This window comes from Drosophila rhopaloa, unplaced genomic scaffold, assembly GCF_018152115.1.
Source record: "Drosophila rhopaloa isolate 14029-0021.01 unplaced genomic scaffold, ASM1815211v1 contig_155, whole genome shotgun sequence".
NCBI lineage: Eukaryota > Metazoa > Arthropoda > Insecta > Diptera > Drosophilidae > Drosophila > Drosophila rhopaloa.
In genome coordinates this window covers 14,283,216-14,300,642 of record NW_025335034.1, presented here as the reverse complement: position 1 = coordinate 14,300,642, position 17,427 = coordinate 14,283,216, and the positions used below count along the sequence as shown (strand labels likewise).

Sequence of the window (17,427 nt, the reverse complement as noted above, 5' to 3'; positions counted from 1 at the left end):
AACTGTTAACGTTAACAGAAGGATCACAACATTGCTCAGTAGTGGTCGTATCTCAAAATATCATCTATAAATCATCGCATACCGGAGGTATTTTTCTAAACACAAAAATAATATATTATTACAAACGGATCAAATTAGTCATGACTTTTCCTATTAATAAAAAGAATAACGTAATACATCATGACACGTACAAAATTAACAAAAAGCTAAGTTGGTTCAACCAGATCGCTAAGTTTATTGTATACTCTTATAGGAAAAGTTTTATTAACCATGAAAAAAACACAATTTTAGCTACCATAAATCGAGATCATCGAGATGCTTTTGTCCATAAATAAAAATACTCTGCTTCGACACCATTTGTATATGCATATCCCACTAAACCATAACATCAAAGTAATGTTAGTCCTAGATTGAAAAATAATCAAAAAATAATACGCGTAAATATTTCATTCGAAATATTGTTTTATTTAGTCTTTTGGTATTCCAGCGACAGTCAATGTAAATAATTTCTTCTTCAACATAGAATTTTTTTTTTTTAACTGTCATTAGCTGGAAAAGCCGATTCCAATCTGTTAATGGAGCTCTCGTAGTCTCATGTTGTTCGTGGCATAGATAGGCTTGTATTCAGGATCTACAAAAGTTACTGAACTGTTCAGACTGTTCAGAATGTACACATATTTATATATTAATGTCCAAAAATACAACAAAAAATCTCACCTTTTAAATGCAACTTTCTACACAGGTTTTAATTCCTTAAAACATCACATAAATACATATCTTAGTCAAGACGAACCCCAAAAATTTAACTCTTAGACGACGCCTTACAATCTGAGTGCACTGACACATAGATGGCGCTTTGGCCACTTGATATATTTATACCCGTTACTCGTAGAGTAAAAGGGTATATTGTATTCGTGAAAAAGTATGTAACAGGTAGAAGGAAGCGTTTCCGACCCTATAAAGTATATATATTCTTGTTCAGGATCACTAGCCGAGTCGATCTAGCCATGTCCGTCTGTCCGTCTGTCTGTCTGTCCGTATGAACGCTGAGATCTCGGAAACTATAAAAGCTAGAAGATTGGCATTTTGCATGTAGATTTTAGGAGTTCCTACGCAGCGCAAGTTTGTTTCAAAATGGTGCCACGCCCCCTCTGACGCCCACAAGCCACAAGCTGTGGCCACAGTTTTGATGCTATTATGAAAATTTTAATTGATATGTATTTGTTTCGTCAATACCTATCGATTGGCCTAATAAAAGTTTGCCACGCCTACTCTAACGACAAAAAACCCATTAAACGCTTAAGCCTGGCTAGCGCCTACATTTCCGCCTTTCATGGCCCGTGGTACCAATGTCTTGAGGTAGATGGCGCAATACAATAGCGCCATCTAACGGATGACTTTGGAACAGCTGGCCAAGGTGCTCAACAGAGTCATCGTTAATTCTCGATAAGGATTTCTATTAAAGGAAATTGCGATGGTTTTCATTTGTCAATACCGAACTATATCCCAAGAACTATGCAAATCAAATCAAGTTAGCCAAATTGGAGGTCTGAGTTAAACAATGGCGTATGTGTGTATGGATGTAAGCATATACATATGTATGTATTTACATTGTACACAGTTGCAATTGCCCGGCAAAGATAACTCCTTTCAAATAGGGTTGTCGAAAAAAAAAGATAATATTTAAAATATCACATAAAAATGTCGATATATTGATATAATGAAAAAATTGACCGCACACAATAAAAAGACAAAAAGTTTCTTTTTAGAAACAATAGTATTTTATTATACATATTTTATGACCAGTATGCAGGGTTTAGGGATTTTAATAACACCCTTTGCGTTATGTGTGCGTCAGTCATCCTGCTCCTTGAGTCGCACACAACACATTTGATGGCGGATGCCGTTTTTTATATCCGTATAGTTTGATTTTACACACAATTTTTTATTTCGCGCCTGAATTCTTTCAGTCGATGTCGCTTTGGAATTCAGAGTGACCAAAGACAAAAATTTTAAAAAAAATATCGGAATTCACGATGTAAATATATCATTTTTAGGAAAAAAATATCGATATATTGATATTTTGATATATTATCAACAACCCTACTTTCAAAGAAAGCTATTCGCTATACCCGTTACTCGTGTTGTGCAAACATTTATACTTTAATATACATAATACTATTTATATTTATATTAAGTTGTTTAGCTGAGTAAAGGGTATCTAATAGTCGAACCACTCTCTTGTTGTATTATAAATTTAACAAGTTTTCTGCTGCCCATGTGGCAGCTTGACCAGGTTGTAAATATAATATTGCTAACATATACAATGAGTTAAGGGGGTATTGTAATTAAATTTTTTTTGCCCTTTTTTTAAAAATTTTTTTGAATGCACAACATTTGATGAATACTGCGTTAAAATTTTAGATTTATCCGACTAAAACTTTCGAAGTTATGGGCAGTTGAACGTAGGTAAGTTAGCTCGTTTTGAATGCGATTTTTCGATGTCCAAAACTTTAAAAACGCTCACCTGAAAAGCCTAAAAATTCGATATATTTGTTATTATAAAATGAAAAATAATAATTAAAAAAAAAACTCGACGTCAGAACTGCGTACTTAGATAAAATCTTATCAGAAATTGCAATTTCAAAATCGTTTTGAAATTTATCACACAATTTCTGTATCTAAGTACGCAGTTCTGACGTCGAGTTTTTTTTTTAATTATTATTTTTCATTTTATAATAACAAAGATATCGAATTTTTAGGCTAAAATCACGTTTTTGACTTTAAAGTGTTACCAAAAATCAAAAAATTTAATAAACAAAAGATCAACGTTGTTACCTCTAGAAATATATTAACTAATAAACAATTTTTTTTGTTTTTTTCTAATGATCCAGTAACGAGTTCTGCTGTTCACTGCAAAACCTTTTTTCTTGGAGGCGCCTACGGAGCTTTGCTGTGAACGGCTCATTTATTTTTTTTTTTAATAAAAATTTGTGAAAACGTAGTTGAAATATGGTTATAAAATAATTTACGGTTAATGTCCCGTATCACGTAAAAAAATTCATGAAATTCGCCGAATTAACCATATAATCATATTTTTTGGGAAGAGGAGGGCAAAAACTTAAAAATATTTTAACATGTTAATCATATGGGATATTTTTGAATATTACAAGCTGGTTACTTTTTCCTAAAAATTCTATTTTTGTCGCGTTCATATTTTGTTTGTTTGTATCTGATAAGATTTTACTCTCAAACTGAGCAAATGACTAATAAGATTAATGAAACTCGTGGGCGTGTTTACTCTATTTATTTGTAGATACAAATTCGATGTTTGCAGGATTATTTCTAAAGGGTGTTTTAAATGAAAACTTTTTTTGTTATTTTTTTGTCCTTGACTGTTAAATAAAAGTTAATTTTATTTCCATAGGGTGTTTTCCAATGCTCTTATACTATAAGCCAATATAAAGATTTTAATTTTTTATATAACCAATAAGAAGCTTCAATTCATTTATGGTGACTATGAAGACCTTACAAAATCAAGTTAATTATTATACGATGTTATATAAATATTTTAAATGTGGTAAACGTGAAGGACAGGATTAATTATTTCGACATCGGAAAATTTACTCGATAAAATAACACAACATTAGTTACCGAAAATCGAGATCTTGCTACTGTCAATGTCGTTTTATTTTGAAACCAAAACATTCTGGTTTTTACATAATTTTTATATGCAAATCCTACTGAATCATAACATCAAATCAGACAGAAAATACAGACTCGAAAATACTCAAAAAAACAAAAACCGTAAATATTTCAAAAGAAATTTTGTTTTATTTAGTCTTTATGAATAGTATTCTTTTATTTATTAATAGTATTTTGGTATTCCAGCGACAGTCAATGTAAATAATTTATTATTGAAATTTATGAAATTAAACCCGGAAGAAGTTGCTAACCTCATCGACCAAATCGACGTCATAGATAGACTTTTCTTTAGGCAAATTATGTCAGATTATATCGGAGATTTGTAATGTAAGATTTAATTTTGAAAATCAAGTGCACGGATGGTTTTAAGACGTTTAAATCATAATTAGTGTTGTTATTAATGAAAATACCCTTGAAATTTTGCATAATTTCTTCCCATATAAGCAATTGCAGAATTATTTTATAGTTTAAAGATAAATTCTTAATCACGGTTTTAATTTTTTACTTTCTTTGATAATATTTAAATCCTTTATCTGATGTTTATACTGTACTGATCGACAAAGACAAAAATAAGTTGATTTAATTACTTGAACAATATTCAGTAGTTTTTATAAATGCGACGTCTAAAAACACGATTACCGTATAAACTCAGCCTTACAGAAAAGAAAACAGTTCGGTCTACAATAAGTGAGTTAATAAAATTCAACATTATTAGGCCAGGCTGTTTTCTATACTCTAGCCCAATTTTGCTGTTAAAAAGAGAAAAAAAGAGCTTAACTCAAACACGGTTTCTGACAAATACCCCTTGCTGTGTACCTCTTATTATGTTACTTGTTTAGAAATGGCTATCGGATATCATCAAATTCCAAAGCACCCTGATTCTGTAGAATATACTCCACTTGTAACAACATAAGGTCAGTACGAGAAAATGCAATATCTATTTTTCCGCGAACCCTCATCAATGGTTGGCGACTTGGTTCAGTTATACGTTACTGTTTACATGGTTGATACTATGGTAGTTGAGTCTGGACGGTCTACGATTGAATTGAGTCGTTTGGTCAAATATTGTTTATGCACAAAATTTTGGGGACTTGGGCCCAGCTGTACAACACGTATTCCCTTGAATCCGGGCATGCTATCTTCGTGTGCGATCGTCCATTGAATAGATTCACTACATTAAGCATGCCAGTAGGCATGGTTTGTAAATTAAACGTTTCCTAAATTTACATGAACCAGCCTATTTATGCAATTCAACGACTTTAATTACTTTGAAGTGTTTGTGGTCAAAGTACTTACCATTTTTTTTGAATTGGGAATGGAGCAGTATGTATAAAAGACCGCTTAGGGATTTGTGATGCCTAGTTGCAAATTGTTTCGCAATTCGCTTATACGTTTTCTATTTATTTAATATTCAGAGGGGAAGTAAAAATTAAGGAACATTTAACGTGCTCATCTTCAAAAAATTATAATTCTTTTCATATAAACTACAAACAATTTAAAAAAAAATACCCGCCAAATTTATTTAAAAATGGAATTTAAAAAAAATAAGAAATATTCTAGAAAATTTCCTGAAACAGACGGCGATGATATAGTGATATCCGGAATGGCAGGAAAATTTCCTAACTGCCGTAACATAGTGGAATACCAGTATAAGCTTTACAACAAGGTAAATTGTAAACATGTGAAAAAGGAAAAATAAAAGATTAAAATTAAAATTATATTTAATAGTACATTCATTTTAGGTTTTGGGGCTAATCACTTTCGGTGTAGACTTAGTAAAAAAGCCACATTGTTTTATTTTTTATATTTTATTTATTTAAATTCACTTATAATTTCCTAAGAATATTTTTTTAATGTTGATAAAATTAAAACAAACGAATTTAATAAATTTTTTTATCAAAAAGTTTGTTATCACACGAATTTCTTACCTGGATAACACGTGCTGTTACTTGATATCAGAAATATTTTAATCATAGGTTTCACTCCCCAGTGAGTGCAAGTTAAAGTTAAGTGGAAATAAACGTTGTGTTATAGAGTAAAGTAAAGTATAGCGAGTTTACTCAATAACTCCATTCAATCATATATAAATAAAAATACAATAAAACAAGAAAGGAAAGCTGTAATTCTGTAAATTATATTCTCAAAAATTATTCATATGATGCATTCTTAATACTCATAAAAAGTCTCAACTTCCTAACTTTAAAAACACAAAAGTTATGGTATTTCCGATCAGTTATGTAGCGGCTATAGGATATAGTCGGCCGATCCTTATAAAATTTAGTATGTCGGATTGATTGGCCAAAAATAAAACCCATAGAAAATACCAACTTCCTAACTTTAAAAACACCAAAGTTATGGCTTTTCCAATCGTTCAGTTGTATGGCAGCTATATGATATAGTCGCCTGATCCGGCTCGTTCCGATTTATATACTGCCTGCAATAGAAAGACAACTTTTGGGAAAGCAGATAGCTTTAAAACTGAGGGACTAGTTTGCGTAGAAACGGACGGACGGACAGACGGACAGACGGACAGACGAACATGGCTTGATGAAAGACCAATATAAAGAGTTTATATTGGTCTTTGGCTTGATCGACTCTCCTGGTGATGCTGATCAAGAATATATATACTTTATAGGGTCGGAAATGTCTCCTTCACTGCGTTGCAAACTTTTGACTGAAATTATAATACCCTCTGCAAGGGTATAAAAATACTTCTTCTCATTAAAAAGTATTACAAATATTGGTTATTGCGAAAGAAGATCCTAGACCAGTACTTTCTGCACAGAATTTATTTTCTGTCTTCAGGAAATATATGCTAGCAGTTTTTTGTTATTTATGTATTTTTCCTATAATGGCAGTTAGAGCACCTTTAATTTTTAAATGCTTATGTATGAAAAATGGTTTAATTTTTTGCAAGCAATATTTTAAAGTCTCATCTACCCTGTTGTTCGATATAATTAAAAATTCTCGATCGTAAAGCAGAAATATATATACTCATTTTTTTCATATTTATTCATTTATTTTCTGTCTTCAGTTAGCAATTTTTTTTATTTATTTATTTTTCCTATACTGGCACCTTTAATTTAAAAATGGTGCCTTAAATTGTTGTTCTTTAATACATAAATTAATTCTGATTCTTTAACAAACCTAAGACTTATAAGGTCAGATAATTTACTTTATCATTTAATTATTTACTGGGTAACTGTAAAGTAAATATCAATTATGATGTTTTTAAATTGTTCCCAAAAAACCGCTAAAACGTTATTATCGATGGACCGCGATTTATAAGTTGCTAAGTTTGCTATAAAAATCAAATAGGTTTTTTATCTTTAGCTATAATAAAAATTTGTAAAAAAAAAATAAAGTTCATAATTTAAATTAAGAATTCAAGTGACGATAATAGACAAATTAATTTATAACTTTTTTACGGAAATCGTAAAAACACGTTTTCTAGAACACATCCAAAAAAAGTTTACAATCAATAAAAAAGTCGTCTCGTTTGAAATAAATTATTTTAAGGCAGGAAAATATCATTTTTAAAATCCTTTTCAATGACTTATTGGCAGTTCCAGGGTTACGGACCCGAAGTGGGAATTTTAATTTTTATTTATTGTTTTGGATAGCTTTGATTTATCTCTTCCTATGATAAAAATTTTAGCTGCAAAATGGAAATGAAATTTATAAAATTTCAGAAAAACACAAAAGTTTGAAGTCAGGTTGTCTACTTTGTTTTAGTAAGTATAGTGTTAGTATATATGTTAGCAAGTTTTGTTGCTAAACTTTTATTTGATTTTGCATCTAAATTAATATAGATTCTGGACGCGACAACTGCGGATGCTTTTTTTTGTAACTAAACAAAAAACTTTTTTGTTTTTATCATTATCTTCTAATAATAAATATATCAAATCTTATCACACTAACTTAACTAAGAGTCTTATTGACAACCTTTGGCAACCTTTCCACTACAGCAAGATTATCAGCGAGTTGGCTTTTTGCTCGTATTTGGCATCAGTAGCGACTCAGGATCACAGTATTGTCGGCAAACATGGACGTTCTTAGTATCTCATTCGTAGGGATATCCGCATTATATTGGACAAATAGGGTAGGCCCAAGTGCGCTTCCTTGTGGAACCCCAGCTGTTGCTGCTCTGCATTTCACTTAAAATACTCTATTATATAGAGTAGAAGCCAGACTCGGTAGAAGGCTTGTGACACATCGAGGATATAGCGTCACAATATTATTGATGCACGAAAACTCAGCGCATTTCTGATGTTATTCTGTTAACTTGCTCGATGGTTCCATTGTTTCCTCGGAAGCCAGAAAGGTTAATATGCTTTTTTCAAATAATTTACATAAACAAGACGGAATTGTGCGGCCTTCTCCGGGCCTCGGTATCATTACGATGAAAGATTTTTTCACTTCTTAATTAATGATCCTATTGAAAATTTTATGAACTATCTCAATAGCACAGATTGGAAGTTCGATTTACATTTTGGAGGTGAGTAAGTCACCACTTTTTGGGCTTAGTTGCTTAATTGCCTTTTAGATTTCGTTCGGCCGAAACGAAGTTGGGAAAGATGTAGTTTCGGGCTGAAAAATGGATTTGTTGCAGAGTTTGGCTGGAACACGCTTTGAAGATGTGAAAAAGAACTGTTTCAGCTCTGTCTCTGTCGCTTCGGACCCAGCATGCTGAAGAGTTTCTAATGGGGGTAATCGTTTCGATCGGAGCGCTTAAATTTGGGTAAGCCGTCTTTAGAAGATTCTTTTTACTGATTGGCTTCTCGATGTACCGCCTGGTCGAGAGAAGTTGCTTTGAAGATGGCGATCTGCTGGTCTGCCAAACACGTCGAATACGCAATCTGCTGTTTGATTTTTTACTTTCTTAAAGAGTTTATATTGGTCTTTGGCTTGATCGACTCTCCTGGTGATGCTGATCAAGAATATATATACTTTATAGGGTCGGAAATGTCTCCTTCACTGCGTTGCAAGGGTATAAAAATACTTCTTCTCATTAAAAAGTATTACAAATATTGGTTATTGCGAAAGAAGATCCTAGACCAGTACTTTCTGCACAGAATTTATTTTCTGTCTTCAGGAAATATATGCTAGCAGTTTTTTGTTATTTATGTATTTTTCCTATAATGGCAGTTAGAGCACCTTTAATTTTTAAATGCTTATGTATGAAAAATGGTTTAATTTTTTGCAAGCAATATTTTAAAGTCTCATCTACCCTGTTGTTCGATATAATTAAAAATTCTCGATCGTAAAGCAGAAATATATATACTCATTTTCTTCATATTTATTCATTTATTTTCTGTCTTCAGTTAGCAATTTTTTTTATTTATTTATTTTTCCTATACTGGCACCTTTAATTTAAAAATGGTGCCTTAAATTGTTGTTCTTTAATACATAAATTAATTCTGATTCTTTAACAAACCTAAGACTTATAAGGTCAGATAATTTACTTTATCATTTAATTATTTACTGGGTAACTGTAAAGTAAATATCAATTATGATGTTTTTAAATTGTTCCCCAAAAACCGCTAAAACGTTATTCTCGATGGACCGCGATTTCTAAGTTGCTAAGTTTGCTATAAAAATCAAATAGGTTTTTTATCTTTAGCTATAATAAAAATTTGTAAAAAAAAAAATAAAGTTCATAATTTAAATTAAGAATTCAAGTGACGATAATAGACAAATTAATTTATAACTTTTTTACGGAAATCGTAAAAACACGTTTTCTAGAACACATCCAAAAAAAGTTTACAATCAATAAAAAAGTCGTCTCGTTTGAAATAAATTATTTTAAGGCAGGAAAATATCATTTTTAAAATCCTTTTCAATGACTTATTGGCAGTTCCAGGGTTACGGACCCGAAGTGGGAATTTTAATTTTTATTTATTGTTTTGGATAGCTTTGATTTATCTCTTCCTATGATAAAAATTTTAGCTGCAAAATGGAAATGAAATTTATAAAATTTCAGAAAAACACAAAAGTTTGAAGTCAGGTTGTCTACTTTGTTTTAGTAAGTATAGTGTTAGTATATATGTTAGCAAGTTTTGTTGCTAAACTTTTATTTGATTTTGCATCTAAATTAATATAGATTCTGGACGCGACAACTGCGGATGCTTTTTTTTGTAACTAAACAAAAAACTTTTTTGTTTTTATCATTATCTTCTAATAATAAATATATCAAATCTTATCACACTAACTTAACTAAGAGTCTTATTGACAACCTTTGGCAACCTTTCCACTACAGCAAGATTATCAGCGAGTTGGCTTTTTGCTCGTATTTGGCATCAGTAGCGACTCAGGATCACAGTATTGTCGGCAAACATGGACGTTCTTAGTATCTCATTCGTAGGGATATCCGCATTATATTGGACAAATAGGGTAGGCCCAAGTGCGCTTCCTTGTGGAACCCCAGCTGTTGCTGCTCTGCATTTCACTTAAAATACTCTATTATATAGAGTAGAAGCCAGACTCGGTAGAAGGCTTGTGACACATCGAGGATATAGCGTCACAATATTATTGATGCACGAAAACTCAGCGCATTTCTGATGTTATTCTGTTAACTTGCTCGATGGTTCCATTGTTTCCTCGGAAGCCAGAAAGGTTAATATGCTTTTTTCAAATAATTTACATAAACAAGACGGAATTGTGCGGCCTTCTCCGGGCCTCGGTATCATTACGATGAAAGATTTTTTCACTTCTTAATTAATGATCCTATTGAAAATTTTATGAACTATCTCAATAGCACAGATTGGAAGTTCGATTTACATTTTGGAGGTGAGTAAGTCACCACTTTTTTGGGCTTAGTTGCTTAATTGCCTTTTAGATTTCGTTCGGCCGAAACGAAGTTGGGAAAGATGTAGTTTCGGGCTGAAAAATGGATTTGTTGCAGAGTTTGGCTGGAACACGCTTTAAAGATGTGAAAAAGAACTGTTTCAGCTCTGTCTCTGTCGCTTCGGACCCAGCATGCTGAAGAGTTTCTAATGGGGGTAATCGTTTCGATCGGAGCGCTTAAATTTGGGTAAGCCGTCTTTAGAAGATTCTTTGAGAGAAGTTGCTTTGAAGATGGCGATCTGCTGGTCTGCCAAACACGTCGAATACGCAATCTGCTGTTTGATTTGCTGATTGGATTTATAGTATTTGTTTGCGTGTACTTTCTTTCCTTGTGGTCTATAGATTTTGACTGTTGCAACGAGTACGCCTTCCAGGGCTTTAGTAGTGCAGTCAATGTCCGATTGCATATAATGTTGTGAAAACGCACATACTTTTTGTTTTAGGGCTTTGAAGAAGTGTTTTTAGCACAGGCGAATGGTCTGAAGACAGGTCAAAAAGTCTTTGGCACTTATTAGATTGCGAGATATGTTGTTTGTCACCGCAAGGTCAAAAAGATCTGGGAGCGTTCGGGGGTTTTCTGGCCAGTATGTGAGGCTTTCTTTCTTAAATTTATAATTGTATTGTACAATTGCCTTTCTTTGGGAGTCACAAGTCCTGATCCCCAGTGCATATGTTTGACATTGTAGTCTCCTGCAGCTATGAAGCGATCCCCAAGTGAGTTGTAGAAATCCATGAATTGTCCTTCCGAGATTGTAAAGCGAAGCGGAAAGTAGACGGCAGCAATTAAAAGGTTTCCGTTACTTGATGGCATTTTTATAGAAATGGCTTGCAAGTAGTTTGTTAAAAACCTTTGGTGAAGGTGGTGTTTGATGCGTTCTCTGATTAAGTCTCCGGTTCTGCCGTGGGCTTTTTCATCCGGACGATCTGTGCGGTAAAATGTATAACCTCTTATTTAAAGTCGTATTTGCTTGTGAGGTGCGTTTCTACCAGCAGCATAACGTCTATATGATTTTCGATTAGGAATTGTGTTAGTTCAAGTTTATGCCGTGAGACACCATTGGCGATCCCCATTGATATTTGAAAATCTACATCGATTATTAAGACTGTTGTACTACGAGCAAATGTATCACCATGTTCTGGTTTAAAGCAAGTGTTTGCATAGTCGTTTTTATAAATGACATTAGTTCCTTCATAATTTGTTGCAGGGTAAAAATCATAGTTTCCATTTCGTCATTTGGCCATTTTTTTGACCAGGGCGTTCGAGCTTTTCTGCCAGATATAGATTAGTGGGGGCTTCTGTTTCTTTAGAGTATCAGGTTTTACACTGCGAACTCCATCATGTGGGAGTAAAGAGAGCGGGTGAGCAAGACCGTGCCATTTGGCTATTAAAGTTCAGTAGAGCCGAGTTGCTCTTTAACGGCGACTTTTCCACGTTCCCTTGGTTTACTGAGCTTCTACGCTATTTCATTTGTTCGTCGCTCATTAAGCTTTTTTGGGTGGCACTTATTAATTAAAGTAGTTGTTAGATTAAGTTTTATTTATTGTTTTTTTTTGGCTTAGCGTCTTTTCACATATCTTGGGTTACCCCAGATTTTTTGATTTAATAACTTTGAGTTGGAATAATTTCTGTAAGTTCTCGTTTATACATGAATAACACAAACTTGCCAAACTTTCTTTTTGCCTAAATAGGGCAGGTGTATGTGTTTTATTAAAGTGCGTTTTGTAAGATGTGGTAAATATATTTCAACGATTTTCACTTTTTGTAATGAATAACTAGTTTAAAATTAGTTTTTTTTTCGGATATTTGTCAAAGTTAAGTATCATATTCCGTATGTTTTGGCTTTGTTTTATGTAAATAAGATTTAATCAGCGTTAGTTCTTACAAGGTAAATATATTCTAAGTATAATTTTATTTTATGCTCATTTGTGCTTAAACATATAACCTTCTAATTTTTATACCCTTGCAGAGGGTATTATAATTTTGGTCAAAAGTGTGCAACGCAGTGAAGGAGATATCTCCAACCTTTTAAAGTATATATATTCTTGATCAGGATCACCTCCTGAGTTGATATAAGCGTGTCCGTCTATCCGTCTGTCTGTTGCTACGCGAACTAGTCTCTCAGTTGTTGCATTTCAAGTTGGAATCGGCTGGAGGAATTAAGAAGGAGGTATTCGTTTTTGGTAGGGCTATCGATAAAGTAGGAGGGTGGCAACTCCTACTGGAGTGGCGCCCCCTTCTGCTGATGTCTTGGCTATCTAGCTATTTAAACTAGCCCGGTTCGCTCTGGGTACGGCTAGGATGGCCTTGATATGTCCAATGACCCAATTTCAAGAGAGGCGAAGGGAATATGGCGAGATATAGGCATGATAGGCACATTTTTATATAGTCGCAGCCATATTGTCCCAGCAGACAGAACAAAAATGTTAAAATAGTGTTTGTGCCGAAATATAATAAAAAGTGAGTGTTAGAGAAATTTGTGTTAGGTTTAATAGTTTATTTTATTTATAAATAATTATTCATAGGGCAACCGGGGTCCCAATACAAGGGGGCCCCGGGATATTTAAATTGGAGGAAATTAAATCTGGAAATTCAAATTGGAAGACTTAATTGGACTAATTAAATTGGAAGTTCAAATTGAATATTTAAAATTGGGATATTCATTTGGAAGATAAAATCGGGACATATAAGCTGGATATTGGCATACGTACCTATACGCACCTTCTTACAACCCAGAGATACATTTTGGACACCATAACTCGCCATCCTCGGACGCCGCCAACGCTTTCTAATATACGCCGGTGAGTCCGATCCGGGCTATTAAGACCCACCTGCTTTGGGGTAGTCAGGCTGCCAGTGCGCGCGGCGTTGAGAGGCACCGCCATCAGTCTCGCCTTCGCCACCGTTCCTAGTGGTGTTCCAGGCCCTTATTAGTGCTAGCCTCCGGCAGAGTACTCTTTGGGCGGGCCATATTTGCCCGGTGCTTAGCCCAGAAGTGGCTGAAAATAATAAATGTTGAATTAAATGTGCACCTTACTAAATTTATATATATGTACTTACCTGTTGACCTGTAAATTTATCCGGACTTAGACCCGAAAACCTTAGTTGTCCTGGTGGTGCCTGTAAAAAAAAGGGTCGCGATTGTTAGTTTTCGGCGGGATAGATTACAGCGCGTATTACTTACTGTTTGGCCTGTCCCTTCTTTTCCCCAGGAGCTCCTCAGGATTAGGTGACCCGACACACTAACCGTGTGTGTGCTTTTGTGCGCCTCGTTCAATGCGAGTTCCACCAATAAGTGACTGGTGGAACATTATTTCCGCGGCGCCTGTAGCCTTTGCCGAGGGAAGGTAATTTTCCGCTTTGACCGGTTAAATTTGAAGACGGTGGCCAAGTTTGGTCGTAAAGGCTATGAAAGGATAAATTAGTTTATAGGAGAGCCATTATAACAATGTATAGCATAGGTACTTACTGTGGATATTAAATGTACAGATCTAGAAACTGAAATGTACGAGTGAGTTGTCGTTGTGGGGGAGATGGAGCTGTCCTAGTCGCGAGGAGTGACTTGGACCAGCTGATTATGGGTGATGCCTCCGCAGAATCCTCCGGGGCATCCTTGGTTGGGTGGGCGTGCTTGCCACCAAAACGCCATATATTTCCCGTCACTTCAATTAATTGCATTGTTTACATTTTGTTTGTTTTGCTTGTTAGTGAAGACCGATATTTTTTGTGATGTGAGACGCGTGTCATCGATGTTTATGTTGTGGAATCTGTAGGGACATTGGGGATACTCCGCCCTGGGGATTCGGGAGCTAGCCGGCGCCGTCCCAGGACCAAATGCAGTTCCATAACATAGTGGCGCCCAATGGTAAAAAAAAAATAAATCGTCCAGACGACGACGTCTCGCGTATAGGGATTTGCCTCGCATAGCCTCCGCTCCGGTGACTTGCAGGGCAACAGCAGGTTGCATGCAACTGCACCGGGAGTGGTGGGCTGCGAGGCAGAGTGACAGGCTTAGGGGATTTTTTTTTTGAGCAGGCAGGAGGCTTGACTTCGAGTAGAGGCAATGGCTCCTGGTCACAGAGAACACTGGTCGTGACCGCCGGGTGGCATCTTCGCCTGTAATAGGATCGAAGGATTTGCATCCGAAGGTGGTCCGTGCAATAACTCTGTGAAATACATATGTAAACTGTGATAAAATAGTTAGGGCGTAGATTTTTATTTATTTATATTTTGTGTTTGTGGGGTAAAGTCAGTTGTAGTAATTCCATTTGTTGTTTTTTTTGTTGATCCGGAGGCTTTTGGTTTCTCGGATGTGTTTGATACCTTCTGTCGGTTGGATGCTTAAATGTGTGTTCGTGACCCGTGACTTATGTACACGCGCTGCACGAACACCTCGATTTAAGGATCAAACCACAAACGGGAAAACAAAGCCAACAGGACTCAACCACCATCCAAAGTCCTTAACTGGCGGCTATCACCAAGAGTGATAGCCAGTCCAGTTGACGAGCGGCGTGTGGAAAGATGTGACGGGAAAAATTGGGTTTTGGAAAGCACCGGACGAGCTAGGTCGGAAGTCCACCGGCGAGGGTCAGTTCCATCTCCCCTGATAAAAATCTCAGAAGAATTAAAGCAAAAAGGAGGAATCATAAATAAATCATATCTATTTATTTATTCTATTTATTTTCGTACATTATTTATTTATTTTTCCAAATATTTATTTATTTACTGAAAAAAAAAATTATCTATTGATTTCCTAAAATTATACATTTATTTATTTCTAACGTTTATTTATTTATTTAAAATTTTGTTTCTATAATTATTATCTGTTATTACATGTTTATATATTTATCTGTTTATTTATTATTTGCTAGTCCTTATTTTAATATTTATTATTCTTCTTAAGTATTTATTTCTTGTGGTGATTTGTTTAGGGTAGGATATAGGAATTCTGAGGGAGATAGGTATATTTCTGTTTTGTTGTTCGGTGCGATACAAAGATGCCTTCCAATTACGATCTCCGATCGAATGTTCTTCCGGCCGAGGAAGAGGAGAAATTGTGGTCCACCGATTTAGATGAGGTTGCCGGGGCCGAACAGCCACGGATATCGATGGGACTGCCAAGGACTCCGTTGGGTCGTCTTCATCAGGAGCTGCGCAGGGAACTTCAGATGGGAACAGATCCCACGCAACATCAAGTTCCGGAGCAAGTGAGCTCGGAGGCGTTTCTGGACAACGCGGCGAAATCGGCAGTAAATGTGGCATTGGCCCAGACGGCAGAGACCCATCGGAAGGCTCAGGAGTCCGGCGTCAGCCAGTCCTTAAGGGATGAAATCCGAGGTGGCTTCCTGGAAATGATGAAGCTGATGAACTAGGTGTTAAGGCCTACTGCTCAGCGGCCGCAGCTTCCACAGGGGAACCATACCGATCAGCAACAGCATCCGGTTTGGACGGACACGGCGGCACCACTGGCTCCAAGTCTGGTCCAGAAAGGGGCGATTCCAAAGACTGCACCATCAGCAGACACGATTGGCTCCCGTCCACCGCCACCAAAGGTTCCACCAAAGCCGCCTAGAAGGCCCTTGGAGTCGTTTCCGGTGGAGAGCAGCAGTCTAGGATATCCTCTGGATGGCGAACGAGGGCGACGCAACGAGCCTCGAAATTGGCACTTCGAAGACCGCAGGGCTTCTGATTTCCGCGAGGAGCCGCGCTTTTATGCCAATACAGCGCCAGGTGGCGGCAGCCAACAGGTTCGCATCGAGCGGTGGGGCGTTTCATTTGATGGCGAGGACGAGCGAAACTCGGTGGAATATTTCCTGTTCCGGCGCGAGTTCCTGCAGCGGCAGTACCAGTGCCCTTGGCAGGAAGTGCTCCGCCATTTCCATGTGCTGCTAACCGGACGGGCACGCGAGTGGTATTGGGTCCACGTGCGTCACTGTAGGGTGGAGAGATGGCCACAGCTGCGTGCTGCGCTGATGGACAGGTTCCGAGGCCACCAGACGGAGCACGACCGGATGCATCAGCTTCTGCAGAGGGAACAGCAGCCGGGAGAAGCCAGTCCTCAACGGCTGTCCATGCGATGCAGCAGCTAGCCTCTCGCCTAAAAAACCACTGTCAGAGCGACAGATGGTAAAAATAATTAAAAAGGGCTTGAGAGAGGGTATTGCAAGATTTGTTTACGCAATGGATGTGATGACTGTGGACGAGTTGAGGGAAGAGTGCTGCGAGGTGGAGCGCAATTTTGGACGACGAGGACGTGCGGCCTATGCGCACCCGATGCGTTATCCTCCGGCGGAGAAGGCCAGGGTTAGCGAGGCAGCTGGTCCAGATACTGCAGAGGATTCTCAGTGGCAAGTGGAGGCGTTACAAGCGAAGACCAGAATTGCGGAGCCGTAGACCACGGGTTCCGTGACTGTGCGGCAACAGAACGGCGCTTGTTCTGCTACCGATGCGGAAGGCCAGACACCGTGTCTCCGAGATATCCGGATTGCGCGGAAAACGGTCGGCTGGGCGATCCGAGGGCGGGAAGGATGCGTCCAGACAAGAGTTCCGCGAAGCAGTAGATGTCATAGGACTTAAAAAGGGTTTAGTATGTACGAGTAGTTATAAGAACCATTTAAAATACTTACCTTATGAGGAAAGGATGCGTCGGTACCTGGAGACCAAGAACCGAATTTTCTCCGAGCACCAGTTAGCCGGCATGCGAACGGTGTCTAGGAAAGTCCAGAAGGCCAGGGATCGATTCCGTAAGAGACGAGCGAAGAGGCGAGAAGTGGTTGCCGCTGTGAAGCGCAGTGGAACGGGAGACCCTCGACCATTCGCTGAAGTCCGGATCCTGACCCAACAGCTGACTGGCTTATTGGACACGGGAGCTAGTGTCA

General features: G+C 36.9%; 1 protein-coding gene across 1 annotated transcript in view; it reads left to right on the top strand.

Moving 5' to 3' along the window:
- The first annotated feature begins 5,082 nt into the window (after nt 1-5,082).
- The window catches only part of LOC108039020 (fatty acid synthase), a 74,667-nt gene continuing 62,322 nt past the window's right edge, over nt 5,083-17,427 (top strand). Inside the window, exon 1 of the mRNA XM_044456900.1 lies at nt 5,083-5,371. Coding sequence (XP_044312835.1) covers nt 5,234-5,371 — 138 coding nt within the window. The 5' untranslated portion in view covers nt 5,083-5,233. The remainder of the gene's footprint in view (nt 5,372-17,427) is intronic.